At 42.3% G+C, this 27961-nt stretch overlaps 1 protein-coding gene and 1 pseudogene across 1 annotated transcript in view; one reads left to right on the forward strand and one right to left on the reverse strand.

Annotated features, from left to right (window-relative positions):
- lrrk1 (leucine-rich repeat kinase 1) overlaps nt 1-27961 on the forward strand; it is a 93585-nt gene that overhangs the window by 43997 nt on the left and 21627 nt on the right. The window contains exons 17-29 of the mRNA XM_087843037.1: nt 1255-1427; nt 1530-1650; nt 2114-2273; nt 4273-4451; nt 4531-4628; nt 6087-6258; nt 6333-6505; nt 6615-6754; nt 7679-7982; nt 14420-14586; nt 17057-17260; nt 17358-17497; nt 18939-19076. Of these exons, the coding sequence (XP_087699163.1) occupies nt 1255-1427; nt 1530-1650; nt 2114-2273; nt 4273-4451; nt 4531-4628; nt 6087-6258; nt 6333-6505; nt 6615-6754; nt 7679-7982; nt 14420-14586; nt 17057-17260; nt 17358-17497; nt 18939-19076 (2169 nt within the window). The remainder of the gene's footprint in view (nt 1-1254; nt 1428-1529; nt 1651-2113; nt 2274-4272; nt 4452-4530; nt 4629-6086; nt 6259-6332; nt 6506-6614; nt 6755-7678; nt 7983-14419; nt 14587-17056; nt 17261-17357; nt 17498-18938; nt 19077-27961) is intronic.
- On the reverse strand, nt 25131-27401 carry LOC148106532 (uncharacterized; annotated as a pseudogene).

The following is a 27961-nucleotide window of genomic DNA, read 5'->3' on the forward strand; positions in this document are numbered from 1 at the left end:
TATGCCATTTGTCAGTAATGGTTAGAGCGCCACCTTGTGGGACGACTATAATCATGGTTGAATGAGATGAAATGTTAGCTGGTGGTTAAATGCATGAATTCCATCAATGTGACATCAGATCGGACATGCTGGTTTTAGGTGTTGGGCGTGGCTCGATGGGCCGGGGTGCAAGGGCCCTCATAACGCTGCTTGCAGCTTTAATTTCTGTTTGTTTTTTTGACCACAGTGAAATGTTTTCCAAGTGTTTTAGCTATAAAACAGAAGAAAATAAATTTTACTCCAGATAGACGTGTCAGTCAGACTGGTGACCGCAGCAACAGCAGAGCTGCGTATGGTGTGTTGATTCCAGGTTTAGTTAGTGCCCAAGATTTTTAACAAATGTATGTGGCTTGTAGGGGTGGGGGAAAAATGGATACTGTGTAGCATGGTGATGTTTTGTTTGCTAATAATGTATGGATACAGGGACAGCAGAAATCGATATTTTGTTACAAAAAGGTTTTTGTGCTCTGACTTCAGAGCATGTTGATCCTTTTTCTGAGCAAGAATCCTGACATTCCTTCACTGTCCAAATGTGTTTAACTTGTTTTTGGCAGCAATAAACATGACAGTTTACTTATTTTAATTTAAGACATGTTTTATTTTAATTAAGTTTAAAACGTTTTTTATTTAATGTAAAATTATATTTTGTTTTAATTTACTTTCAAATTCTTCAGTTGCTGAAGGGGCTGCATAGTTTTCATAAACTGCATAGTTCAGAATAGCTATAATTGTACCAGATGGTTGATTCAGTTAAGTTGGACTAGACTGTAATACAAACCGTTCAGTTTGTCAACAATAAAACTGAAATGAGAGAAAGACTGAGTGTGAGACTTTGATATTAGAGAAAATGAATATTGATAAAGTTTACCTTTATGTACAGAATCTGAATATCGCAAAATATTTTAAAAATTGCAATAATATCGTATCGTGCGTTAAGTATTGCAATAATATCGTATCGTGGGATGTATGGTGATTCCCACCTCTAGTGGCCTGGTGCATGAATTGATCGTATATAATGAACTGACATCTACCATGAAAGAAATTCAGTAGTGGTGATTATTGATATCAAACAGTAATAGAATAGATACACCTGTGACACATCTGTATTCATTCTGTTTCACAAATCAAATCTTCAGGTGATTTTGTCATTTTTATGCTTCTTTCTTTAACATGCTGTCAGTTATTATGTCATTGCTTGTGTGCTGTATGCTGCAGGCACGAGCCCCTAACTCTGCAGTGATTGTAGTGGGAACACATCTGGATCTTATTGATACCAAGTTTCGTACGGAGAGGCTGGCGACACTGAGGGCTTACGTGTTGGCTCTGTGTCGATCCCCATCAGGCACTCGAGCTGCTGGTTACCCTGATATCACCTACAAACACTTGCAGTAAGTACACATTTAACTTTTGCTTATTAACATTCGTCATCTTCTTACAGATCATCTCTTTTCGGAGTTTGTATACGCGTGCGTGCTGTTCTTGCTTTTCAGTGAAGTGTCCTGTAAAACTCTGGAGGGATTTGATGGTCTAAAGATGCTGATCTACCAGGTGGTTCTCTCCATGAAAGATAACAGCAGCTTAGCCTGTGGTGGCAAACTGCTCGGCAGACTGGTAAGCAAGCTAATCATGTAATCATGTACATGCAGAGACAGTGTTGCACTTTGACCCTTCAGAAAAGAGTGTTTGCTTTCTGTATAAACGTATACGTGTTTTTAAGAGTTATTTTAAATGACCTAGCAGTGGGAAACTGATATAGTAATCTTTATAACCATGTGTTTTGTCAGCAAACTCTATGCAGAAGTTTTAATCATTTATTCACTTATAATAAACATATTATCCCTCAACCTTAAGCTCAAGCTCTTGTGAGTGCGATAACGGTGAAGGAAGTCACCTAGGATTTTCAAATTGATACCATCGTTGTGTCTACTAGGAGACTGAGGGGGCAGCACAGGTGGTTGCCAGTATTGTATACATACAGGACTCTGTATAAACGTTTTATGACAATTTTTAAAGTGATAGCATTGGGTTCTTATTCTACTTGAAAGTAAATTTGTACCACTGTTGTCTCCTCCAGATCCCCAGAAGCTACCTGGCACTCCAGGAAATAGTCATAGCCGAGAAGGAGAGGCGACATTCCGAAGGAGAGGTCCAGTACCTAACTGATGCACAGCTAAATGACATCATCGAACAAAACCCAGGAAGTGACATCAGAGATTACGAAGACCTGCAGACTGGTATTATGACAGCATTTGAAATGTGGAAATCATTTATGAAAATTCATTTGGGACATTTTTCATGTAATTTGATGAGCCAACACAGAGTCACCAGCCAATGAGTGGGTGGAAGGCGTCTCCTTCAAAGTCACTGAATAACGTCAGCCAACAACAGTGAACATAACAGCTGTGTACATTACCATATCAATGTTTTTGGTAACATTGTATCTCCTAACATTAAGTTGCCACTTAAAGAGATTCCAAAGAAGTTTTAATGTACAAAACAAACCCTCATATATTTTCTGTGTGCATAAAACTAGAGATAATCCAGTTTATTTACATGGACACTTTGCTGCCACATCATTGGAAACAACTTTATTTATTTGTTTATTGAACCTTTTAACAAATGTAAAAAATAGATTCAATATTTTTGTGCATACGAGTTTAACTTTGTATCAGATTTGTTACCAGCAGCATTTTTCACAATTCATTTCTTGTTTAAGGGGGAAGAAAAATGACAGTGATCATGTAGAGGTCCCAAAAACTTGTATCAAATATGAACACATACAGGATGAGGCCTTTAAGCAAGAGTGTCTATGAGGACGCATTTGCTGTTAGAGCAAACCTCAAGAATCAGTTAGCTTCTCAGTCCTGGAGTTCATTTTCACTGCTTTGTTGGTTTAAGAAAAATATGATTGTTTGAACTTGTAACTTAGAAACTATGATCCTTAAGTGTGGTGTATATTGTCAACATATAGAAGTACTGTAGAAAGCTTTGAAATGTCACATTTGACCTTTTCAAGGACTCTACATTATTCAGAAAGTCAGAGTGAGAAGAATGCTCTGCACAGTTTCTTACTGCCGTTGTTTGAACATATTGAAGATATTTGAAGATATTTGAAGATATTTGAAGATATTGGGATGTAGGGAAGACTAAATGGAGATTCTTATTATACGTAGATTTTATTTGATATATTTTACCTTGGTCAAACTTTCATTAATTCTGCTGCCTTTGCTTTCGTTGGCAACATTTAGGAAACTCAGTTCTATTTGGTTTTATTTGTTGTGCCAAATCACAACAGCAGTTGTCTCACTGCTTTATATTGTTGCATAAAGACAATAATGCAGAGAAAATCCCCAACACTTGAGGACAAAGACCCAGACAGAGTTTTCATTTACTTTAAAGCCTGATGCTCAAAAACCTGTTTGGGCCTTACTTAGAATTTCTCAGACTTTTTATCTGATTCAGTGCTCAGCTAAGATAGGAGAAAATATGACGAGTGATTTTAACATCCATGAACATACTAAAATGTTCAGTTTCTCAATGCCAGAACAAGATCTAGAATGTGATTGTGAGTCTTTATCAGTAGGCAGTGCAGAGCTTAGATGGAGCCGATGGGTGAGGGGATTAGCTCAGTACCTTCCAGGTGTCTTCCCTGCCTCTGCAGAGAGAACAGCCACACCTGTTAACAGCAGCTTCCCTCTAGATCGGTGCACTTAGTCACTAATTGGGTTCAATTTAGTGGTTTGGAAAACGGAGCCCAAGCGTCTAATACTTTTAGACAGCTGGAGTAACCTGTGAGAGCTGTTCATACTAATGTAGAGTTTCATGTTTTTACCCTCACTGTTAAAGTGTGCTCAACTCTTTGGCTGATTAATGAGCTGGAGTGGGAGATTGCTCACGTTTGCTCTGTGTGTTGGTGGTCTGGGAGCAGACGCAGTGTCTGTGGGGGTGTTAATGATACTGGTATATGTTCACTATAAATATCACATTAAAGCTTGCATCCCAATATAATGTGACATTTGACCTCTAATCTTACTCCAACAGGTCTTTAAAGAAAGTCTTAAAGGCTGATTAATGAGCTGCCTAGTTCATTAGAAACACACTGTAGTATAACGTTATGTAGCAGCGTTGGCAGAGGTTTCCACTCTAAATGCTGCTTATTTGTGAAGCATCACCACATCGACGTGTTATTTCTTCATCGTTTTTTTCTTTTTCTCCTTTTTTCCCGACAACCAGCGATCGGTTTCTTGATAGAAACTGGAACCTTGCTCCACTTTCCTGACACCAGCCATGGGCTCTGCACTCTCTACTTCCTTTGTCCCGTGTGGCTATCGGAGTGCTTAGAGAGGATCGTACACCTCAAATCCTCTCGATATATAGCAAGAAACGGAGTGATCCAAACTGAAGACCTCAGGGTGAGACTTGCCTTTCTGTTGTTCTGTGTGTTGAAACGGGTGCTTTGAAGTAATATCTGTTGTGGTGTCTGTTGTGCAGATGCTTTTGGTAGGAACAGGCTTCACACAGCAGACAGAGGAACAGTATTTCCAGTTTCTGGCCAAGTTTGAGATTGCCCTGCCTGTGGCCAACAACAGGTAATTTCTCTCTCTTTTCAGGAGTTACTCTTTACAGGTCCTAAACAGCTCTAAGGAAACATTCTCAAATGGGCAGCAGGAGGATTGTATGATATACAACTTAAAATTATTATCCTCACATATGTGGACATCGGATTTTGGGTTGTCTAGACCAAAATACTACATTTTGCTCTACAAGGGCCTGATATCCACTTACGAGGACATCATACTACCACTGTCGTATCGTAATTTAAAGCTATTGTCCTCTTATGATCTCATTTTTCTTCAAAACAAAACTCAGGTTAAAAAAAGATCACATAATTCTTTGTTTTTACATTCATCAGGTTGCAATCAGCCAAAATAGCAAAGAGAAATTAGAAAAGCCATGAAAGAGTTCAGGTCGTAGGAGCAGTGTTGGGGAGTAACGGAATACATGTACCGCTGTTACGTATTTAAAATACAAAATATGAGTAACTGTATTCCGTTACAGTTACCGTTTAAAAAGGTGGTATTTAGAATACAGTTACTTTGTTGAAATAAATGGATTACACGGCGGTACTTCCCTGTTTCATATTGTGGCGGGTCAGGACTGTTTGGGTTTTGTTTGACAGCTACGTTCTGTTGTTCCAGGCAGCGTTACGGTTGCCATGGTTACAGGGTGACTCTCTGCGTGTTTCCTGAGTGAGAGAGCGCCTGTTGTTGTTGTGCTAAGCTAACAGGCAGAATGCTACAGGTATAGCTCTAAAGAATGTAGCATCATGGGCAGTGTAGTCCGTGCTGCAGGGAGAATGGACTGCCATACACGTTATGTGTCTGTGAGCGAGGGAGGGAGAAAAAGGAAAAGTACGAGCTGTCATCGAGCAGAAACGGGAGCTGGAAGCTTGTAAATATAATAATAACCACTGCAGCCAAGAAGAGTGCCTGACGAGCCCAGTTGTAAGTAAGCTATTAAGACTCGACTGTACACCGTGTTCGTGTTTTCCTCTGAAACAATAAGTTCTGTTGGAGCAGCCTTTCAACGCCTCTCTCTGTCTCTGCTAGCAAAGTTGACCCAGACAACAAAGTAAAGCTAGTTTTCAGCTACGAGCCGACACAGAACCCACCGTATTAGCCAGAGGTCCCTTTACTACGGTTCGGAGCCGCGGACCTTCAGTAACAGTAATAAATCACAGCAATAGTACATTCATGTAGTTGTAAACAGCATGATAATATATTAAGTAATCCAAAGTATTCAGAATACTTTACTCTCATTGAGTAACGTAACGGAATACGTTACAGAATACATTTTGGGACATGTAATCTGTAATCTGTAATGGAATACATTTTAAAAGTAACCTTCCCAACACTGCGTAGGAGGTTAAAGGAAGATGAAGCAGCTTATAAATTGTGATGTGATTGACAACTTGCTACTCTATGAGAGCGTCTCTCAGTACCTTCTCATACACCGGGGATATTTGTTTTCCTTTTGCCCTCCTACAGCTATCTGCTGCCCCATCTACTTCCCCCTAAGCCAGCCCTGGACATTCATGGCTTCCGCCAGCAGACCCACAACACCCTCCAACGCCTTTTCAAGATGAGCTTCGTTCCTGCTGGATTTTGGGAGCGTTTCATTGCCAGGATGCTTATAAGCCTCCAAGAAATGGACATGCAGGTAGTTTCTCTTCATTCTCCGATTTTAATTGTGAGTTTTTCACTTTCGTGGCCTAAAACGTTGCATCTATGCAGTCGTTTGAAAGCAAAATAAAAAGCACCAGGAGCCGGCACAGCAGGAGTTCTGTGATCTACAGCTTTACCGGATCACAACAGAGGAGTCGCTGCAGCACCTTCAGAGTGCGACGCAGCCAGACTATCTACTGGAAGGAAGGACTTCTCGTCACCTTCGATGGAGGTTACCTCAGGTAAGAGCTGGAGCTAGAAGATGCATGGTGGGAATTTTAAGTGGGTGAATTTTAAGTTTTAAGGGAATATCCTTTGAGTTGATGCAGATGCTTGTTTATGTCTGTGCAGTGTGGAGTCATCAGATGTTAACTGGAAGAGGAAGAAGAGTGGAGGCATAAAGATTATCTGTCAGTCAGAGACCAGGGACTTCTCTGCTATGGCATTCATCACAGACCATGTCAACTCTCTGATAGAGCAGTGGTTCCCAGGTCAGTACACTACGTGCTCTTTTGCAGTACCCTAGCAGAGCGTCAGCTCACAGTATGTGAATCCCCTGTATCAAAGCTGTACCTGGTAGCATTGAAAATACCCACTGAAAAAGGTCTGGATTCACTTGGCTTGCTTGGGCACAGCCTGAGGAAATGATATGAATCCGCTTCCCCGTAGACCCACCACTTGGGAAGGGTGGGGGCAGACATTAGCGTTGGGTATATTGTATGCTGGGTGGCAGACAAAGTTGAGGGTGGGGGTATGTTAACCATGCTGACTCAGCACACACTGGTTGTTAGAATGTCACTTATGGAGAAAGAATGATGCGATGATGGAGCAGCTACAAAGTTTGCTTTCTTCACGTCAGTGAATGAGTCACGCTCGCTTTTTCCCTGTAAAGTTTTTAGTGGTGAGCACAAAAACAGCGTTGCTTTTTTGGATGCTTGAAACATTTTTTCTTTATCTCAACGGGAGCTCGCCATCTCAGTAACAGGTTCGCCTCTTTGCTCTTCGTCAAAACAGAGTGTTTGTGCCACAGACTCCAGCTCCTCAAACTGTGTGTGCCATGCTGATTGTCACTGGTTCTGCTGTGTTTTTCTCTCAAACTGGGAACTGCGTGGGCTTAATGTTGTCAAACTTTTCATTCATAGGCCGATCCTGAATACGTTTGTACATATGTACATAAAACATTATCGCAAATGAAGATGGTTTAACACATCGGTGTGCTACAGAGCCTTGTGTCTCAAGAACTTTTTGTAATCGAATTATTCAGTGCAGCCCCTTAAAGAGTAAAAGTGTTTTGTGAATCCATGTGTGAATGGATGAAAGTGCTTTCAGTACTCTGTGTTGTGCATCAACTCTGGTTTTCAGCTCTCTGCTGCATCTGTACATAAAGTGAACATACTTGTTTTACTTTCTTCTAGCTTTGACTGGCAGTGAAAGTGATGGGAGTCTTCTTGTAGAGCAGTATGCCCCTTGTTCTCTCTGTGCCTCCCTGGGCCAAAAGAATCAGGTTGAGTTCCCAGCCAATGAACACAGCAAGGATGGAGATGGTGTAAAATGTGAAGATGGCAAAGGAAGAGAAGCAGGGGTCTATTATTTTAACATGGAGGACTGCGTACTGGCTGCAGTGGAGAAGGAACACATCGTGTGTCCTCTGCATCCCGATCAGCCAGTTCCTCTTCAGGAGCTGGTCCCAGAGCTCTTCATGACTGACTTCCCTGCACGGTAAACTCTATAATTTCATATTAGACTGAAACATATGAAATCTTACTCTGCTGGTTAATTGTGAGCTTGACTTTAAAGTTTCTCATCATTTAATTTCAAAGAAAAACACAGGCGCAAGGCAAGACAGCAGGACAGAAATCAAGGTCCGAGATTAAAAGCCCTTCTTTAAGAAACTCTTAACTTTAATATGTTGTATGGTTAATATGTACACATAATAAATTATCATTTGTTTCTTTTTTTCTGGATGCCTCGTGAGCCGGATGTTTGATAGTAGTTTTGCATTATATAGTGTAGAATTCAAACCATATTTTGCTGGAGACACTAGAGAAAAACAACAAGAAAGTTGATTTTATTATTTTCTAAGTTATAATTAGAATACCACCTAGAAACTCCAGCCTTTGAATGGAAATAGCATTTTCTTCGTTTTTGTGATTATAGGGTGCTTGTAGTAAAATGTTCTACATGCTTTATTTTGCATTATAGTGAAATATGACTATATACCATTCATAAATTGTCACTAGTTGCCTTTTGCTATATGAAGTCGTTTTATTATTACACTAATTGCCAAAAGTATTCGCTCACCCATCCAAATCATTGAATTTGGGTGTTCCAAAATGTTCAACCTGAAGTGCAAGTGGGTTCTGCAGCAGGAAACGAACCACAACACACCAACACACTACCTCTAAATAAAACAAAATGAACACTTTAGAGTGTCCTTGTCAAAGTCCTGACCTGAGTCTGATTGAGATGCTGTAGTATGACCTTCATGCTTGAAAACCCGTCAGTTAATCGCAAATGCTTGATTGGAGTTGTTTGTTCTAAGAGTGGCCCAACAAGTTATTAGGTTTAGGGGGCAATCATTTTTTCACACAGGGCATATAGGTTTTGTTTCTAAACTGCATTTTTGCTTTTGCATTTTTATATTCTTTATTTATATCGTTTATTTTATTGTTACTTTATGTGCAATTCTACTTTTCTGCATGCAACATTGAAGCAGCTCAGAGCCTAAGAATTTCACTCATGTGCCATTGTTACTGTTACGAAATCAGTTCTACCCCCGGTTCTTTTATTCGTCAAGGCATCCAGAGACGGCACCGGAACTCAGTAGTTATTTCACAAAACCTTTATTCATCTTTATTCATCTTCATTTAAGCATGCACTTCTAGAAGGGAAGACGAGGCCGGTGTGTCCCTCTGCAAAATCTTCACCCCTTTGTTAGTTACAGCCAGCTTTATAGAGGCGTCCCCATCATAAAACCCCTCCCACGGTGTGCTGCAAACTGTGTCTGTGTCTATGTGAGTGCTCGTGTGTGACTGTGTACGCATACCTGTGTGTATGTGTGTGCACGTGAGTGAGTGTGCGTGACAGTTAAAACACTGTGGGTGTAGGTGACTCCCTAGAGGTCATAAAACCCATCTCCCTTCCAGACCACAGTTATCCAGGTCAAATGTTGAGACCTTTCACAGTTCAACTGGGGGAGGGGTCTCCTACCATCTACTCCTAAGTTCATGACAGTCAGGCCTTTATTACATTGAGGGCAGTGTCAGTGTCTCTACAATAATTCTACATTCTATGTTAACACATTTCTAAACTCTAAAATAAGCTAAACATTTCTACATTACTTATATATGACAAATAAACGAACAGGGTAACAGCTAGTGGTGCAAGCAGTGGGATTGTCTGGAAAGACGAGGCTTGTCATCACTGGAAACTATCTCAATGCAGAGAGCTATCGAGATGAGATTTTGGAATACGTGGCAATCCTATAGCACCACAGTCTGGAATCGAACTCCATCTTCCACGATGACAGCGTTCAACCAAGCAGAGCAAGTTTTATTAGAGCAGGCAGCAGAGAACGGGGGTGTGTGAAGACTCCAAAACCTCCCTCCGCCCGCTCATATGTAGTGTTGATGCATGTGTGTTCTAATGTGCATTTAAAACCCAGGAGGGCATGGAGCTACCTGCCAGAGAGCAGCAGGTAAGTGCATAGCCCCTCCTGCTAGCCCTCAATGTCTACGTGTATTTAAAATTGAGAGGTGGGCAACGACGCCAGGGGTGAGGTGTACACCCTGATGGTCTTTTGGAGTCCGTGTAGCGTGCCCACCCCCAAGATCCTATATGTATGTGTTATGAGAGTGTGAGTAATGTGAATGTCTAAGTTGTGAGATAAAATTGAGGCACAGGCAGCCAGAAGGGGACAGAGGTGGGGTGCCTTCCCTGCACCCTGGTGACACACCTTTACCCCAAGGCCCTGCATGTGTGGGTGATTGTGGTGGAGCGGGAAGAGGGAGGCAGCTGGAGATGGGGAGGGAAGGAAGGGAGGGGCAAGTGACCCCTCCCTGGGGCCAGCTCCCCCACTGACCCCAGTAGGCACCCCCATATTCTGCAACCCGCCAGGGAAAGGGGAACCAGGCCCATCTGGACCGGGGCCCAGTTCAGTAGCGCCACCTGGCCCCACAGAGCCCGGGACAGCCCACCCGACCCCACCACAGAGAAAACTGCCCCCACCCCGTCATCCACTCATCTTCCAGACTACACAAGACAATAGACGCCCAGGCTGAGAGCTTCCTCCACCTCTCCTGTATCTCCTCCTCCTGCAGAGAGAGTTCCTGAAGAGAGGAGAGCTCCTGCAAGATGTAACAACCTCCCCCACCAGTTGAAGAGCCCCCCAGGAGGCTCGATGCACTGGCGGCACCATGCGCCAGTGCTGGGCCCCCATACACTCACCTGCCTATATCAAGACTAATGTAATCTAATAGATAATTTCTATATTGGTTAGAATTAAGATTATTTTTATTTTTCCAGTTGTTTTCTTGGCGATGCATAGGGCAGTGAAAACCATATGGGCTATATTCTTTTCTGAAGTGACATTATCTAAGCTGCTCAACAAACACACTAAGGGGGAAGTTGGAATGTTACATTAGACACATACAGACACTTTGATAAGTCTTCACATATCTCGTGCCAAAACTTCTGAACTGGTGGACAGAACCAAAGAGCGTGGATATAATTGTCCGGTGAATTAGTTTGGCAGTGTGAGCAGTTGTTGGTAGACGTATAACCCATCTGGAACATCCGATGACCTGTATAGTGCATGGATAAACTTTATTTTTATTTTTCTAACAGCCCTCTGTATCTTTAGCATCATTATTACATCCATACAATATTGATTGTAAATAAGGTTAGCACGTTGTTAAAGCAGGCCATACAAAAGGCGTCATACGTTTTGCACTCTATGTAGGATTTTGTATTGAATTAATTGAAGACTGGGATTTCTAATTAAATGAAAGGTTTTTAAGCAAATCTGAGACCAGAGGTTTTGGTCTAAGTTAACTGATAAATCCACTTCCCATTTTGCAATAGGAAGTGATATTGACTCATCTGTTTTAGAAGGCATTCTGTATATTTTGGATAGTAATTTTGGGGTTTTAAGAGTAAGAAATTGAACCACACTTGGTGGTGTTTGTTGATCCCATACTGTGTAACTAGTCTGTCAAATGGAATAAATTCTGTTCCTTCTAGTATATGTTCTAAGTATTTGATTCCTTTACCACTCCAATCTGAAAAGTTTATATTTATTTATTGTTTTTTTGTAATATGTCAGGGTTGTTCCAGATAGGTGTACGTTTGCATGGGATTAATGAAGACTCCGTCAATTTTAGAAACTCCCACCATGCTGTCAGAGAAGAGCTAATGTTGACGCTGTCGTTGGATGTTTGAGCTGATAAACGGTAGGTTGAAATCTCTAGATTTTTGCAAAGTGCTTGTTCTACATCTAGTCAAGGTTCGTCTAAGAGGGTCTGTTTTAGCCATCCTGAGATGAACTGAAACCTGTTGGCTAAGAAGTAGTGCTGAAAGTTAGGTAGTTCTAATCCTCCTTTATCCTTGGTCTTTTGTAGTGTTTTTAAGCTTATACGTGGGGGTTTATTTTTCCAAAGGAATTTGGACATACATGAATCTAGAGATCTGAACCAATCTTGTGGCGGTTTAGTTGGGATCATTGAGAATAAATAATTTATTTTTGGTAATACCATCATTTTTATAGCGGCAACCCTTCCCATGAGTGATATGGGTAGACATTTCCATCTAGCCAGATCACCTTCTACTTTCTTTAAAAGTGGGATAGGGTTTAATTTAGTTAGATCTGCAAGCTTGGGAGAAACATTAATACCTAAATATTTTATATTTCTCGATTGCAGTGGTGTGGAAGGAGCAATTAATTGGAAGGACTGTAGATTTTGACCAGTTAATTGAGTAATCTGATATTCTTGCAAAAGAGTTTATCAATTCAATCACCGCAGAGATATTGGTTTGTGAGTTTTGGAGAAAGAGTAACACATCATCTGCATAAAGGCTGATTTTATGTTCCACGTTCTTGCATTTTATGCCCTTAATTACTGAATTCTGTCTAATTGCTGCTGCTAGTGGTTCAATAAAAAATTGCAAACAGTGAAGGGGAGAGTGGACATCCCTGCCTGGTGCCCCTCAGGAGACAGAAGCTGGAGGATGTTTGGTCATTTGTTCTGACACAAGCTGTTGGGGAATTATATAATATTTTTAACCAGTTAGACAGGTGGAGAGAATACATCACTTGTTCATAAATAAAGAGAAGGAGAGAGAGAAAAAAAATGTGTGGCGAGATGCTCCCTGAGTCTGACTATGTGTATGAGTACGCTTGGCTTAAGTGTGTGTATCCTATACGACTGTGTGCGCCGTCTGACTGATGTAAATGTGCTGCTGTTGAGCGCATGACTGAGTGTGATTGTGCATGATTGTGCTGTGCGTATGTGTCGAAATAAATGATGTTGTTTATGGATGAGTGTGGAAGCAGGTGATCGAAGTAGTGAAAGAAATAAAGAAACAAACCAAGGACGAGGGTGAGCAGCATAAAAACAAGAGGGGGAAAAAACCCGGAAACATTCCAATTAAATCACTGACGGAGAGTGACGGAGTTCATTCTGCTATGATATCACACTTAAGATACGATTTGATACCGGTAAGTTAAACAGATGTTAATGCAAGTTAGTGTGAGTGGATGGGGAAAGGGTGTAGCGGATTCTTATCTGGTGTGACGTTAATACAGCCACGGAGTGATGTCGGGGTCGCGGTGAAGCTGTCCGTCCACGTAGAGCCGGTCCACAGAGATGACAGCGCGGGAGCCCTTCTGGGTGAAGCCGCGTCGGATTGGGAAGAGGACCCTGCGTCGTTCCAGGATCTCTTTGGGGAACTGGTTGTTCACGCTGAAGTCCGTTCCTTTTAAGGAGAGGAAGTTTGTTTGTTTAAAACAAACTTCCTCTCCTTGTGCTATTCTTTTTTATTACAGACACAGCGTTTTGCATTTTGCATAATTTTAAAAAGTTTAAATTTGTTCAGAAGCCTGTTGAACGGCAGAAATTAGGTTTTCTTTTCGGAAGTAAGTAAAAGGGAAAAAAACATCGGCCGACAGCCTGTAAACAATGACAGACTTGTGCGTAACAAGCAAGCAAATAATGAAGAAAACAGATTTTTAGACGGGAAACTTGAAGTACAGAGAGAGAGAGAGAGCTGTGCATGAAGTGTGATTTTATCCTGGTGGAAGCAAAACAGCAAAAGTCAGAGTGAGTTCATGACGATGTTTATGTGAAGCGTAGTTTGGATCTTCTTTTGCTGCTCGTTCGGTCAATATTGTTTGGAGAGAGATCAAAATAACAGCTTCAGAATCAGCGCAAAAAGGACGTGAACACAAGACACAAACATGAATATTCTTAAGGGCTTCGTGGCATGTGATCTTCAGTGGAAGGGAACAAAAAAAGCATGTCAAGACTGTTGCCAACACATATCCAAAGAAAATATTTGGTAGAGTGAAAAGAAAGAAAACACAAATAGATCAAAAACAGTGTTAAAGTAAATGATGATCACACAAAGAAATGAATCGAAAGCCATCAGAACATAAAGATCTGGTAAAGGACCTCTAACGCAGAGCACATAAATGATACGTAGTCATACTTGTGAACTGTCAGTACACTATCATCTGATTGCTTAAAATATTTAAAGCAATGAAGTGTCACATATGTATTGAAATGTGCATTTGTAATAATACTGTTGTTAATAATTCTTCTCTGTAGTACTTTTCATGATGTCTTTCCATTATAACTCTAACATGATGTAGTTGCACATATACTAAATAATCTCTGGATATATTGCTGCTATGTTGTTTACCCCCAAAGTGAGCACTGTCCTCAAAAAACCATTATTGTTTTGGTTTGATTTACTCTGTTTCCCAATTCTGTGTAAGGACCAAGGTAGGCTCAATGTGACTCAATGTGGCATGGTACTTTCTCTACACTCAACTCTTGGAAATGAGACTGATTATCTATGTGAGACAGTGTACAAGCAAATGTCAGACTTGACTTGATGATTAACAATTGTGTGTGCGTGTGTGTGTGTGTGTGTGTTAGGCTCTTTTTGCAGAAGTCCCAGCTGGAGTATTCTGAGGAGGAAAGTGACATCCTTGGCCAGGGTGGCAGTGGGACCATCATCTATCGAGCCCGATATAGTAACCAGCCAGTAGCTATCAAACGCTTCCACTTCAAGAAGTGTCAACAGCAGGCAATCGGCGAGACAGGTAGAGAAGCATTTCAGAGTTTTTTTGAGTATATAGATTTTAACAAAATAAAAACATCTCTCTGAATATTTGGAAAGCAGATGATGGAAAATATTGCTGGACACCCCATGACATGATCCTGTCACATGTCACACACACACCTGTCACTTCACTCACGATAAAATGTTTTTGCCATTTTTAACGCATTGTTTTGCTTCAAAATGGGATTATCATGCAAACCAACACTATCACTAAAACCTGATATTAGTGTTGGCATGAGACAGTTTTCTCTCAGGCTGATGTCAGTCTGCAGCTGAATGGGCTGGTAAGTTGGCAATTTTCTTCTGATAATACCATAATTATGTGTGATCATTTCAGAGACAGAAGTTCACATTTAACTATTAAATTTGCAATCAGCAGCATACTTGCTTTATGGGAATGTAATCAAAATACAAACAGCTGACACCCAGTTAGTTGAGTAGGGATGGGTATCGTTTAGGTTTTATCCGATACCAGTACCAAACCGGTACTTTTGAAACGGTGCCGATGCTTAAACGGTGCTTAAAGAATGGAGAACACAAACTTTGTCCAAAAACCTCTCATGTTTAACTGTTTTCCACTTTTTCTTTGGTCATTTTAGCCTTTTTGGCTAGAGTGAAGGGAGTATCTGCCATCAAACAAGAAGACAGCCGCATGTAGCTATGATGATGTTTGCTAGTTCACCTTACCTGCATTAATGTAATAACGTGGTTAGCCTACTCAACGTAAATTACACACGAACAACATTAAGCTACTCACGCAGAGAAGAACGGCTGCTGCTGCATCATCATCATCATCATTTCTGCTACACTGGCAGGGCTAGGGGCCAGGACTCTCCTCTTCGGGTTTTTGGGGGATGTTGCTAACTCCGGGTCGATAACAGGCACCACACCCGCAGTAGATGTGCTCGCTGTGAGGTCTCGCAGCAAGCTATCAAATACGGCGCATTTCTCGGCTTTTAAAAAAACGCTATGCGTTGCCAGGTGTTTCATCAGATTTGAGGTGTTACCTCCTTTGACAGCATCACAGTATCAGCTTAAAGCACTTGTTGCAGCTGCTGAGTTTGCATCTTTTGCTGTGAAGTACAGCCAGACTTTGACTGCTTCGCCTTGGGCATTTTTAATCTGTAGCTCTGCTCTAAAACAACGTACGTACCTGGACCCGCCTACTATCCTCGGAAACGTAAAATGATTGGCTAGAATCCAAAGTGTGTGACATCTCAGGAAACTCTCATCTCAGGAATCTCAGGAGGTAACACCTCAAATCCGATAAAACACCTGGCGATGCATAGCGTTTTTTTAACATTGTTATCTTTTTACAAAAAAACAGCTGAACATGAGAGGTTTTTGGACCAATTTGGTGTTCTCCATTCTTTAAGCACCGGTTTGAGCACCGTTTAAGCACCGGCACCGTTTCGGCACCGGTATCGGATAAAACCTAAACGATACCCATCCCTACTCATGGCTGTAGCATTGAAAATGACTGCTCTATCTACCAGTAGCTGGCATTTTCCCCCTCCGGTCTTTATGCCAATTTTCTTCTGGGCCCTGTTCATGTTTTAAACCAAGCTTGTTCATCTTAACCCTTGTGATGTCTAACAGGAGTTTTCATGTTGTGCTGAGGCAGGTTATTTTCCAGTAATTAGATGGTACTAGTCCCTTTTGGGGATCCTTGGGGAAGAAGAAACTGTGCAGCCTTCAGTTAGGTGTTCCAGATGTGTCTCCTCCATTAGCAGCTGGTTCAGACGCTCATGGAGTACAGTTACCTTCTTTAGCCAGTAGGTGTGACTCATGTCAGGCTGTGGTGCTGTCCTGCCATTCATGCTTGAGACTCTTTCCTGGATGTCTGCTACTCTGATGGATCCTGTTCAGGTCTCCCATATGCTTTTATTGCTTATTTACCTCCAGCCTTGGTGGGGTTGTTCACACCTTGTTCCCCTGCCACTACGAGTAGAAACTAGTGAAGAAAATTCTGATTTGTTCTCCTGGCTTCTGTTTCTTCAAATGGCTGTAAGTATTTGCTTGGCAGGATTAGGCAGCTTGCTGTATATCTTAGGCATCAGTTTCCTCATCAGGCATTTCTGCAGCTCCAATAGTTGGTTTCCCTCTGTGCCTAATCTCTTTCTCCATGGAGGGTACTGCTCTTGGTGGAGCCAAGCATTTCAGTGATCACTACCATGATCTACCATGGTGTAGATCAGCTGCTTGGTTTCAGTGATGGTCGGGATTCACATCTCGTAGTAGGACATCACGTAGTCTGGGTAATCGGCCACGGAGGGACCAGGTTTCCTTGCCAGCCACGATCAGCTGCTCTCACACTCAATGCTTTCAGCTGGATATTGGCTTTCTCTATTTTACCATACTATTTAGTCATTTCACAAAATGTAAATTGCCAGTAAATGTAAATCAATTAACTTTGATGGTCCCGTGTCTTTCTGTCTTCATTGTCTTAGACACCATGGTGAAACACCTCCAGTCTGCAAATGCCTATCGGAGTTTTGCTGAGTTTCGCCAGGAATCCAGCACATTGCACTCTCTCCAGCATCCCTGCATTGTCTCGCTAGTGGGCATCAGCATTCATCCACTCTGCTTCGCCCTACAGTTAGCCCCCTTGGGTAGCCTCAACACAGTGTTGGAGGAAAAGCACAAAGGCAAAAGTACATAGTGATCTTCACCTTCTGATTTGCCATTTGAAGTTGATTTTAAAACTTGCTCGATATTACTGAGATATGAAAATATGTCTTGTCTTTCTAGGCTTCAAGTACATGCCGCTTGGACACATGCTAACCTTCAAAGTAGCCTATCAGATTGCAGCAGGACTGGGATACCTTCACAGAAAGAGCATCATCTTCTGTGACCTCAAATCTGATAACATTCTGGTGTGGTCTCTGGAGGTCTGTAAAATGTTTTTAAGCTTTCTAGTTTACATGGTTCATCAAAAAGATTCATCCAATTAATTTTGTTCTTTTTATCTTTTTTTTAAAATCCTGTCCTGTCCAGCAGCTTTTACAATCAGAATTAAGATGAGATATAAATTCTAAAGGCTCCTCTTATTTATGTGTTTCTTTTATCTGTGTATTTATTCATTTCTTTTAGTGTTATTTCAGCTATTACATTATATGTGTTGTGTGACAATGTCTAAGCTACGGAGCGCCGCAGGGGACATGGGAGAAAAAAAATTAAGATGGACTTTTGCGAGATCTCGCAAAACTTTTGCGAGATCTCGCAAAACAAACTCGGGATCTCGCAAAACAAACTCGAGATCTCGCAAAAGTTGAATTCCAACAATGGCGGCAGCTACTTAGTTGTAATATTACTCTTTCTGGGTCACAAAATACACTTTTAAGATATTTTGAGGCGTGAATGTAGTTGTGTAAACGTCAGATATCTGCTCGGTTTACAAGACATCACATATTTGCAAAAGTGCTCCGATGTTTTCGGAGATCTGACACCCACTAGCTCGAAGCTAACGGGAGGTCGAGACCTACTACAGCCGGGAGGAACACCGCTTTCCCGGCACATCGTGCCTCGACCTCCCGGTCGGCTTCGAGCTGGCGGCCTCCGAAGAATGCGGCTAAAACTTTTGCGAGATCTCGCAAAAGTCCGTCTTAATTTCTTTTTCTCCCATGTCCCCTGCGGGGCTCCGTACTAAGCTGACAGGCAGGAGAAAAAGAAAAAAGGAAGGATGGTGAAAACACAATAAAAGGGTAGCGTAAAAATGGAAAAGTACGACATATCACCAACTACTGCACCTGTAAGAACAAAGCCTAAAAAACATTCCACACCTGCAACACTAAAACATGAAAATGCGCCGACACACAAATCAACAACTTCTTGTGGTGCGTGTGCGTCTGTGTCATGAAATTTACTTAATAATGAGGGTGGGAAGCCGCAGAGCCACGAGATTGAATTAGCCAATCATCCAGTTTCACAGGTAACGATCGTAACACGGACTGTTAGAAGGAGGGATTAGTGAGCGTCACATGGTTGTGGGTCGGTTTTATAACAACAGCTGGGGTAGGACAGCGTATGTCACGAGCCCGTCAACATTGTGTGTATTGTATGCAAAACTTTTTATTCAGCCATGTATTTTAAATGTTAACTGCAAGCTTCTATGTCCATTACTTTAAAAATATGTAGCATTTTGAAATCAGACAATTCTTTTTGATACACCTATTTTTGAATTCTGAGCTAATTTATTTGCTCTCCCTTTATTAAAAATACTGTAAATAGAAAGCAAAACAGTAATTTCATGTTAAAAAACCAAAACAAAAAAGAGAAAGCCTGTTTCTGTCGTTTCATTTGGCTTTTTAATTCACTGATAACGTCTTCCAGGTGCAGGACACGGTCAATGTTAAACTGTCTGACTATGGCATCTCTCGACAATCCTTCCATGAGGGGGCTTTGGGAGTTGAAGGCACACCGGGCTACCAGGCTCCTGAGATCCGACCAGGCATTGTGTATGATGAGAAGGTATCTGCTTCTTTTTTAACCCACATTAGAAAAGTTTGTAACATTTTTTGGACTTTTGTGTGGTTTTGTTTTTTGTTTTGTTTTTTTAAACCATTTTTTAAATGATGAGAATAAACATATCATCTCTATATAAACGGATATGTTGATATCCTGAATTTCCACATATACGTGTATGACCTGTACACCTATACATAGCACTGACCAATCATGTTTGAGCAGGTCAGTGCTATCCAGTCAAACTGGAGACGGCCAAACTAAACTCCAGATTAGTTATACAGTCTGTATAACATAATAAAACTTTTTTATTATTTTTATAAACATAAATTAACTAGACAGTGCAATTTCTAAATAAATTGTGGAAGGTTTGTTGCTATTGGTGGACTCTGTAACTTGCCCATGGTGCATTTAAAACGTTGGAGGTAACCTGTTAAAGTGAGATGGCTCAAAAACACACAAGCAACTATATTAATAGAGCACAAGTGTACTGTACCTGTGATACCAGCTACACTGTACCTAATAGAACTGCTTAAACTTGTGACCTCCAACATACAGGGTGAGATAAGAGCATGCTCTCTATTCATATGAAATGGCACTTCATCACCCAAACATGCCAAATATTTCAGGAATGGTAAGAAATGCTTAATTACTGCTGAATTGAAAACATGTGAGCTGGTTGTTGTGAGGTAGGAACGGTCTACGACAAACGTTGTGAGACTAATTAGCTACCGAAGAAGAGGAAAAAAGTTAGAAGTTACCATACAGGAGGTAAAATGTGTATTGAATGCATCACTACTTTTCCAAGTAAATATAATTCTAAAGGTGTTATTGACATGAAACTGTAACCAGATCAGTAACAACATTTAGACAAGTCAGTGACTGGGAGATGTAGTCTGGTCAGATCAAAATAAAACTCTTTGGATACCGTGATACACACCGTGTTTGTAGGTCACCAGCAATGGTGACCTACAAACATATATATATGTCTATATATATATATCTGGGACTCTCCACCATTTGACCTTAGAACTGAAGAAGCCTCTCGGATGAGAGGTGAAACGTCTTCAAGTAACTTAAAGAAGTCCAGACGCTTTTCTTTGCAAGCTCCTTTGACTACGATGACCTGGATGACTGAGAACCTTCACAGACATGTCACGAGCAACGTTCCCTCTAATGTTTCATGTGTCTGAACACACAAACTGAGCGTCCCTTCGACCACTGTGAGCAACAGCAGACGTGTGCACTGTGGTCACGCCAGCATCGAATCATCCAAGTTACATGTTTATTAAAGTAATCTAATTACAGCATTTATGTTAGACTACTTTTAATTAACTGCTTTATCCCACTTACAATGAAAATGTTAAAAAATCTTGTTCATGACCTGCAGTATGTTAACACTATTGGAAGTAAAAATAACTTGAACTCCAATTTTGAAAACACAACTTTTTTTATTTATTTATTTTAACTCTCTGTTAGCAAAATACAGGATATAATGACCAATATCGGGCAAATAATTATATAATTACTGCTTCAAAAAAATTAACGTTAAGTTCTAAATAAACTCTAAATGCATTTAGGACGTTTTTTACCGACTTTATGTCTCTTCCACGACGTTATTTCTCTCTCCAACAACTTAGCTTACAATTACATTAGCATGACCAATTATGCAAATTAGGCAATGACATCATTTAGTGACTTTTAGGACAGCCAATAGCGATTTTCCTTACTCAGGAGCTGGTAACACTGGGCGGAGAGTGCTTTCGAGTGTTTTTACCGTTTCTTCCTGCAGTAAATATAAACAACGACAGTATTCAGGAAGAAAAACAAACACTGCAGATATTTTATCATAACTCTGGTTTTACGTGGCCGATCAACACAATTTAAAAACTGGTATAAAGTCCACACTTTGTCCGTCAGTTGTTCCGTCTGTCCTGCTCACATCTCCAATGGTTGTCCACGTTGTCATTAACGTGGCTTCACTCCACATCAGCCGCTTTGCTAGCTAAACGACGCTGTCATAGCCTGTCGATGTTGATTAGCTGTGTATATATGAATGTGAATCGCATCATTGGCTGGACTATGGGATAAGGTGGCATCGTTCTGATCCCATACGGGACCAGCCAGTCACTGACTAACACTGCAAAACAGAATTGTTAAAGTTTTAATTTTAATGTCAATTCAGGTTAGATCTTTTTTTTGTGCGCAGAGAGCGTGCCAGCAGCTTAGAGGGAACACTGGTCACAAGGCTCTGTATATCACCCTAAAAACCATACCAATAGTAAAGTTTGGAGGTGGAAACGTGATTATTTTTCAGCATACACCACTGGCTCACTTCATATAACTGAAGGAAGGATGGCCTGAAAAATGTACTAAGACACTCTTGATAAAAATCTACCAGGATAATGAAGATGAAACATGAGCGGACTTTTCAGCAAAACACAGCCAACAAAACTCCCGTTTGGTTTCAGAGAGAAAGATTAGATTCATACAGGAGGCATCTTGAAGCTGTCATCACCAATAAAGGCTTTTGTACAAAGTATTAAATACATTTCAGTAAGCCCTGTGTCATTTCTCATTATTAAACATAATTTATGGACATGCATGGTCTTTGCATGTGTCGATTGGATGGGTTGTTATCGACATCTGGTGAGAATTTCATGTCAAGAGCACCTTCAGTACTTTATTTCCTTAAACAATTGGTGATCTGTTCAACATTTATTTTACCAACTAAAAAGAAAGCAGGAATTCCTGCTTTATATCAGCCCTGCCATTTACAAGTTAGTTTATTTATTTATTTATTTTACAAAAACCAAAGCACAGAAATCTCAAAGCAAAAATGGTGTTATGTAATGATTAGGTTAGTTCTGGTGTATCAAATCTAAGTAATAGACAGGCTGACACAGGATGTTGTCAATCTGAAGAGGCTAACTTGATAAATGAGCCCCTGAGGAAGAGGCTCAAATTGCTAGCAAAGAGAGATTACCTAGAATAGCAGTGTGTATTCCAACATCTCCAGTGGCTTACATTGGCAAGTTTTCGGCCCCACTTGAACTTTTCCACATTTTGTCACATTACAGACACAAACATGAATCAATGTTATTGGACTTCCAGGTGAAAGACCAACACAAAGTGGTGAACACATGAGAAGTGGAACGAAAATCAATCATGATTCAAACATTTTTACAAATAAATAACTGCAAAGTGGGGTGTGTGTAATTATTCAGCCCCCTTTGGTCTGAGTGCAGTCAGTTGCACATAGACGTTGCCTGATGAGTGCTAATGACTAAATAGAGAGCACCTGTGTGTAATCTAATGTCAGTACAAACACAGCTGCTCTGTGACGCCTCAGAGGTTGTCTAAGAGAATATTGGGAGCAACAACACCATGAAGTCCAAAGAACACACCAGACAGGTCAGGGATAAAGTTACTGAGACATTTAAAGCAGGCTTAGGCTACACAAAGATTTCCCAATCCTTGAACATCCCACGGAGCTCTGTTCAAGCCATCATTCAGAAATGGAAGGAGGTCTCTCTGTTTTGGCCTTAAGGGAGCGGAAGTGCTTCCCAGACCTCAACAGTGAGAAGAGTCCATTGTTGGGATGGGAGAGGTCCATCATAACCTTCCTAGCTTTGGACTTGCACCGCTTGGTGTAGATAAGATAAGAGATAAGATAAGATAAAACTTTATTAATCCCTCGGGTGGGTTCCTCTGGGAAATTTGTTTTCCAAAAAGCACAGCACCGACAGAAGTTACAGAGTTAAGAATATTATATATATATATATATATATATATACACACATATATAAATACAAAGACATATATAGATAAAATATACAAAGGGGATAAATAGAATAAATAGGAATAAAAATAAAAATAAAAATAAAAATAAAAATACAAGTGAATTGCACATTTAAAGTATTGAGGTCTATTGCACCGCTGATTATTAACAAAAAGTATTACACAGTGAAGTGGAGAGGCACTACAGCTTAGTTGTTCCCCCCTCCTTTGTCCTCCTGTCTCCCCTCCCTCTCCCCTCCAGAGAGGAGTTAAACAGTCTGATGGCGTGTGGGACAAAGGAGTTTTTAAGTCTGCTGGTTCTTGTCTTTGGGAAAAGCAACCTGTCACTGAACAGACTCTTCTGGTTGTTTATGGCCGTGTGCAGAGGATGTCCAGCATTGTCCATAATGTCCAGCAGTTTCTTTAGTGTCCTCTTCTCTGCCACTGTCACCAGAGTGTCCAGCTTCATGCCGACCACAGAGCCAGCCTTCCTGATCAGTTTTTCCAGCCTGGATGAGTCCTTCTTTGCTGTGCTGCTCCCCCAGCACACCACAGCATAGAACAGTACTCCAGCAACCACCGACTGGTAAAACATCCTCAGGAGCTTCCTGCAGATGTTAAAAGACCTCAGCCTCCTGAGGAAGTGCAGTCGGCTTTGGGCTTTTTTGTACAGGTGCTCTGTGTTGCATGACCAGTCCAGTTTATTGTCCACCCACAGCCCGAGGTACTTGTACTTGTTGACCACCTCCACCTCCTCCCCCTCTATCTGAACCGGCAGTGGACCTGCTCTGGACCTCCCAAAGTCCACGACCAGTTCCTTAGTCTTTGAGGTGTTGAGTTGCAGGTGGTTTGTGTGACTCCATGCGACAAAGTTCCTCACCAGACTTCTGTACTCCTCTTCCTGGTCATCCCAGATACACCCCATGATGGCCGTGTCGTCTGCAAACTTCTGAATGTGGCATAATTCAGAGTTGTAGCAAGAGTCAGAGGTGTACAGGGTGAAGAGAAGAGGGGACAGCACAGTTCCCTGTGGTGCTCCTGTGCTGCTGACCACAGTGTCAGACGTGATGTCCTTTAGCCTGACGTACTGTGGCCTGTCGGTGAGGTAGTCGGAGATCCAAGCCACCAGGCAGGGGTCCACCTCCATCCTGTTCAGTTTCTCCTGGAGCAGACAGGGCCGGATGGTATTAAAGGCACTGGAAAAGTCAAGAAACAGGATCCTGACCGTGCCTTTTCCCCCATCGAGGTGTGAGTGGGCTCTATGCAGGAGGTACAGGATGGCATCCTCCACTCCGACACCCGCCTTGTAGGCGAACTGTAGTGGGTCCTGGGCATGTTGTACCTGTGGTCGGAGGAGGTTGAGGAAGAGCCGCTCTAGAGTCTTCATAAGATGTGATGTCAGTGCCACCGGTCGGAAGTCATTCAGCTCATTGGGCCGGTTCCTTTTGGGGACCGGGACGATGCAGGATGCCTTCCATAGGGCGGGCACTCTCCCCAGTCGCAGACTGAGATTGAAGACTCGTTGTAGCGGCTCCCCAAGTTCAGCAGCACACGCCTTTAGCATCCTCGGACACACCTTGTCCGGACCTGCTGCCTTTCTGGGGCGAAGCTTCCTCAGTTGTCTCCTGACCTGATCCACTGTGACACTGGGAGATGATTGGGAGGAGGGGGGGGGAGATGTCCTGCTGCTGAGAGAGGGATTGGAGGAGGGGGGTGTCATCATAGTGTCAGGAAGGGGGGGAAGCAAGGGAGGTAGGAGAGTGGGGAGAGGGCTCTGTAGTAAAGGTGAGGGTGAGGGTGGGGGGGTTGTGGGCTGGTCAAACCTGTTGAAGAAGTTGTTGAGTTCGTTTGCCTTCTCCACAGTCCCCCCCACTGTGCTGTTCTTGGTGTTGTGGCCTGTGATGTTTTCACACCATTCCAGACCTCCCTCATATTGTTCCTCTCCAACTTCTGCTCCACCTTCCTCCTGTAGGTGTCCTTTGCTTCCCTCAGGCAGCGTTTCACCTCCCGCTGTGCTGCTTTCATCTCCTCCTTCACTTTGCTCCTGAAAGCCTTCTTCTTCATGTTGAGGACAGCTTTGACTTCCTGTGTTACCCACGGTTTGTTATTAGGATAACACCGTACCGTCTTAGCAGGGGCGACCGTGTCCACACAAAAGTTGAGGTAGTCTGTAAGACAGTGTGTCGCCCCCTCTATGTCCTCACCATGTGGGCTCAGAAGCACGTCCCAGTCTGTGGTGTCATAACAGTCTCTCAGAGCATCCTCGTTTTCTGGGGTCCATCTCCTGATGGAGCGTGTTGTGACAGGCTGCCTTTGGACGAGGGGTGTGTACTGTGGCTGTAGGTAAACCAGGTTGTGGTCTGACTTCCCTAGTGGGGGGAGGGGGGTGGCTCTGTATGCATCTCTCACATTAGCATACAGTAGGTCAATTGTCCTGTTGCTCCTTGTGGGACAATTCACAAACTGGTGAAAAGCAGCCAGAGTAGAATCCAGTGTGGCATGATTAAAGTCTCCAGATATAATAATGAAAGCCTCGGGGTTTTGTGTCTGGAGTCTTGCTGTGACTGTGTGTATTTTCTCACAGGCAGCTGTTGCGTCGGCCTTCAGAGGGATGTAAACACACACACAGATCACATGACTGAACTCCCGTGGTAGATAATATGGCCGCAAGCTAACAGCTAGCAGCTCCAGGTTCGGACGGCATACCGAAACTTTAACGGAGACGTGTCCGGGGTTGCAGTATCTGTTGTTAACGTAGACAATGAGTCCCCCACCTCTGCTTTTTCCGCTGGCCTGCGTGTCCCTATCAGCTCTCACGGATGTGAAACCGCATAGGTCTACGTTAGCCTGTGGCGTTAGCTCGGTTAGCCACGTCTCCGTGAAGATAAACAAACTGCACTCACGGTATAGTCGGTGGTTGTTCAGAGCACACAGTTCGTCCATTTTATTCGGTAGCGAGTTCACGTTGCCCATTATCACTGACGGGATTGATGGTTTGAATCGCCTCCAGTGATCCGCTTTCCTCGCTCCAGCCTTGCAGCCTCTGTAGCTCCTCTTTATCTCAGCCGGGATGTTGTGTCGCATGCCGGTCTGTCCCTTTGTTCTTAGAGCCAGCAGCTCCGCTCTCGAGTAGATGAAGGAGCTGGTTCCAGAAGTTTTAAAAAGTGCATTATCCATCTTGTATCGCTATATCTAAGAGGTAGAAGTACAGTAACTAGAGGAAGGAAAATAAAGTTTGAAAGCCTAGTCTAAAAAAAAGTTAAAAGTTAAGAAAAAGTGCGGTGTTGCAGAGCTACTTGGAAAGGCTGCCGTCACTCCAGCGCCATCTTGGAATATGGACAGCAGGTCAGGGAGCTCTGATTGAATGATGCGTTCGGCTGAGCGCACCACTCTTTGCAGATCTCGTCTGTCCTGCTTGGTGCTGTTCCCAAACCAGGTGCAGATGTTTGCCGTCAGGACGCTCTCGATGGTGCAGGAGTAAAAGTTCTTGAGCACCTTCAGTGGCAGATGGAAGTCTCTAAGTCTTCTGAGGAAGAAGAGACGCTGACGGGCTTTCTTAACCTGGGTGTTGATGTGGCAGGACCACGACAGGTCCTGAATGATGTGGACACCCAGGTATCGGAAACTGTCCACTCTGGCGTGCCACTGATGATGAGGGGTTTGTAATTCCTCGCCTGCTTTGTAGTGAAGCTCCTTAGTCTTGCTGATGTTTAGGAGGAGGTTATTCTCCTGGCACCAGGTCTCCAGGTTCCTAATCTCCTCCAGGTAAGCCGTCTCGATGTTGTCGGAGATCAGGCCTACAACAACAGTGTCGTCAGCAAACCTGACAATGGAGGTGGAGTCTGATGTGGCTGCACAGTCATAAGTGTACAGTGAGTACAGCAGGGGCCTTAAAACACAGCCCTGAGGCTCCAGTGCTGAGAGAGATGGAGGGGGAGACTTCCTCACCCTCACTGATTGGGGTCTGTCTGTGAGGAAGTTGAGGATCCACTGACACAGTGATGAGCTGAGTCCTTGATCCGTCAACTTGGTGAAAAGCTTAGAGGGAATTATTGTGTTGAATGCTGAACTGTAGTCCACGAACAGCATCCTAACATAATTCCCTCTGCCAGTGTCCAGGTGACTCAGGGATGTGTGGAGCAGGTGAGATATGGCATCGTCTGTGGAACGATTAGTCCGGTAAGCAAACTGAGGTGGGTCGATGGTGGCAGGAAGTGAAGAAGTGATGTGATCTCTCATCAGTCTTTCAAAACACTTCATCACAATTGAAGTCAGTGCTACTGGACGGTAGTCATTGTGGCAAGCGGGCTGTTGTTTCTTTGGAACAGGAACAATGATGGACTGTTTGAAGCATGTGGGAACCACAGCTTGGGCCAGGGAGAGGTTGAAGATCTCCGTGAACACCGGTGCTAGCTGCTCTGTGAGGATGAATGCATTGGTGCCACTGGTGCACTCCGAGCGCACGCAGCCGTTTGTTGTTTTAATTGCTGCGGCGTCGAAGCGAGAATAAAACGTGTTCAGCTCATCAGCCAGTGAAGCGTCGGCGTTCATCATTGAAGAAGCTGGTCGTTTATAGTCCGTTATTGTCCACTCAAGAATGGGACGAATGCTACACATGTACTATATTCACATAAATAAAACATTATAAAAATCAGTCACTTTGTTGAATTTTAGGATAAATTCTGTCATACCACCTTTATTTATAAAGCACTTTAAGATGGAAAAGAAATAAAAGTAGAGAATTAGAAGAAATAGAAATTTTAAAAAAACCCAATAAATTAAATTATGTCAATTTCTTCTTCCAAGAATAAATTCTTGGAACAATTCAGCAAGCAGAACAACAGGCAACGACTTCAGGTCTTCATCAGACCAACGCGTGCTGGTCTGCTTGCTGAGTTGCTCTGAGAATAAAATTATTACATGATTTTAACCCACATAGAGCATATGCAAATTCATAAATGGGCCGTGGTCACGAGTTATTATCCAAGAAATGAACATTCAGAGACTGAATGGGTAGCTTTCATCTAAATGGCACAAATGGCCGTTGGTTTTACTTTCATAACTTCTTTTCACTCCAAATGAAATTTAAAGTTTTCTTTATTAAAGTTTTA

The sequence above is a fragment of the Neolamprologus brichardi genome, chromosome 1 (genome assembly GCF_056152115.1).
Source record: "Neolamprologus brichardi isolate AB-2024 chromosome 1, ASM5615211v1, whole genome shotgun sequence".
Classification (NCBI taxonomy): Eukaryota; Metazoa; Chordata; class Actinopteri; order Cichliformes; family Cichlidae; genus Neolamprologus; species Neolamprologus brichardi.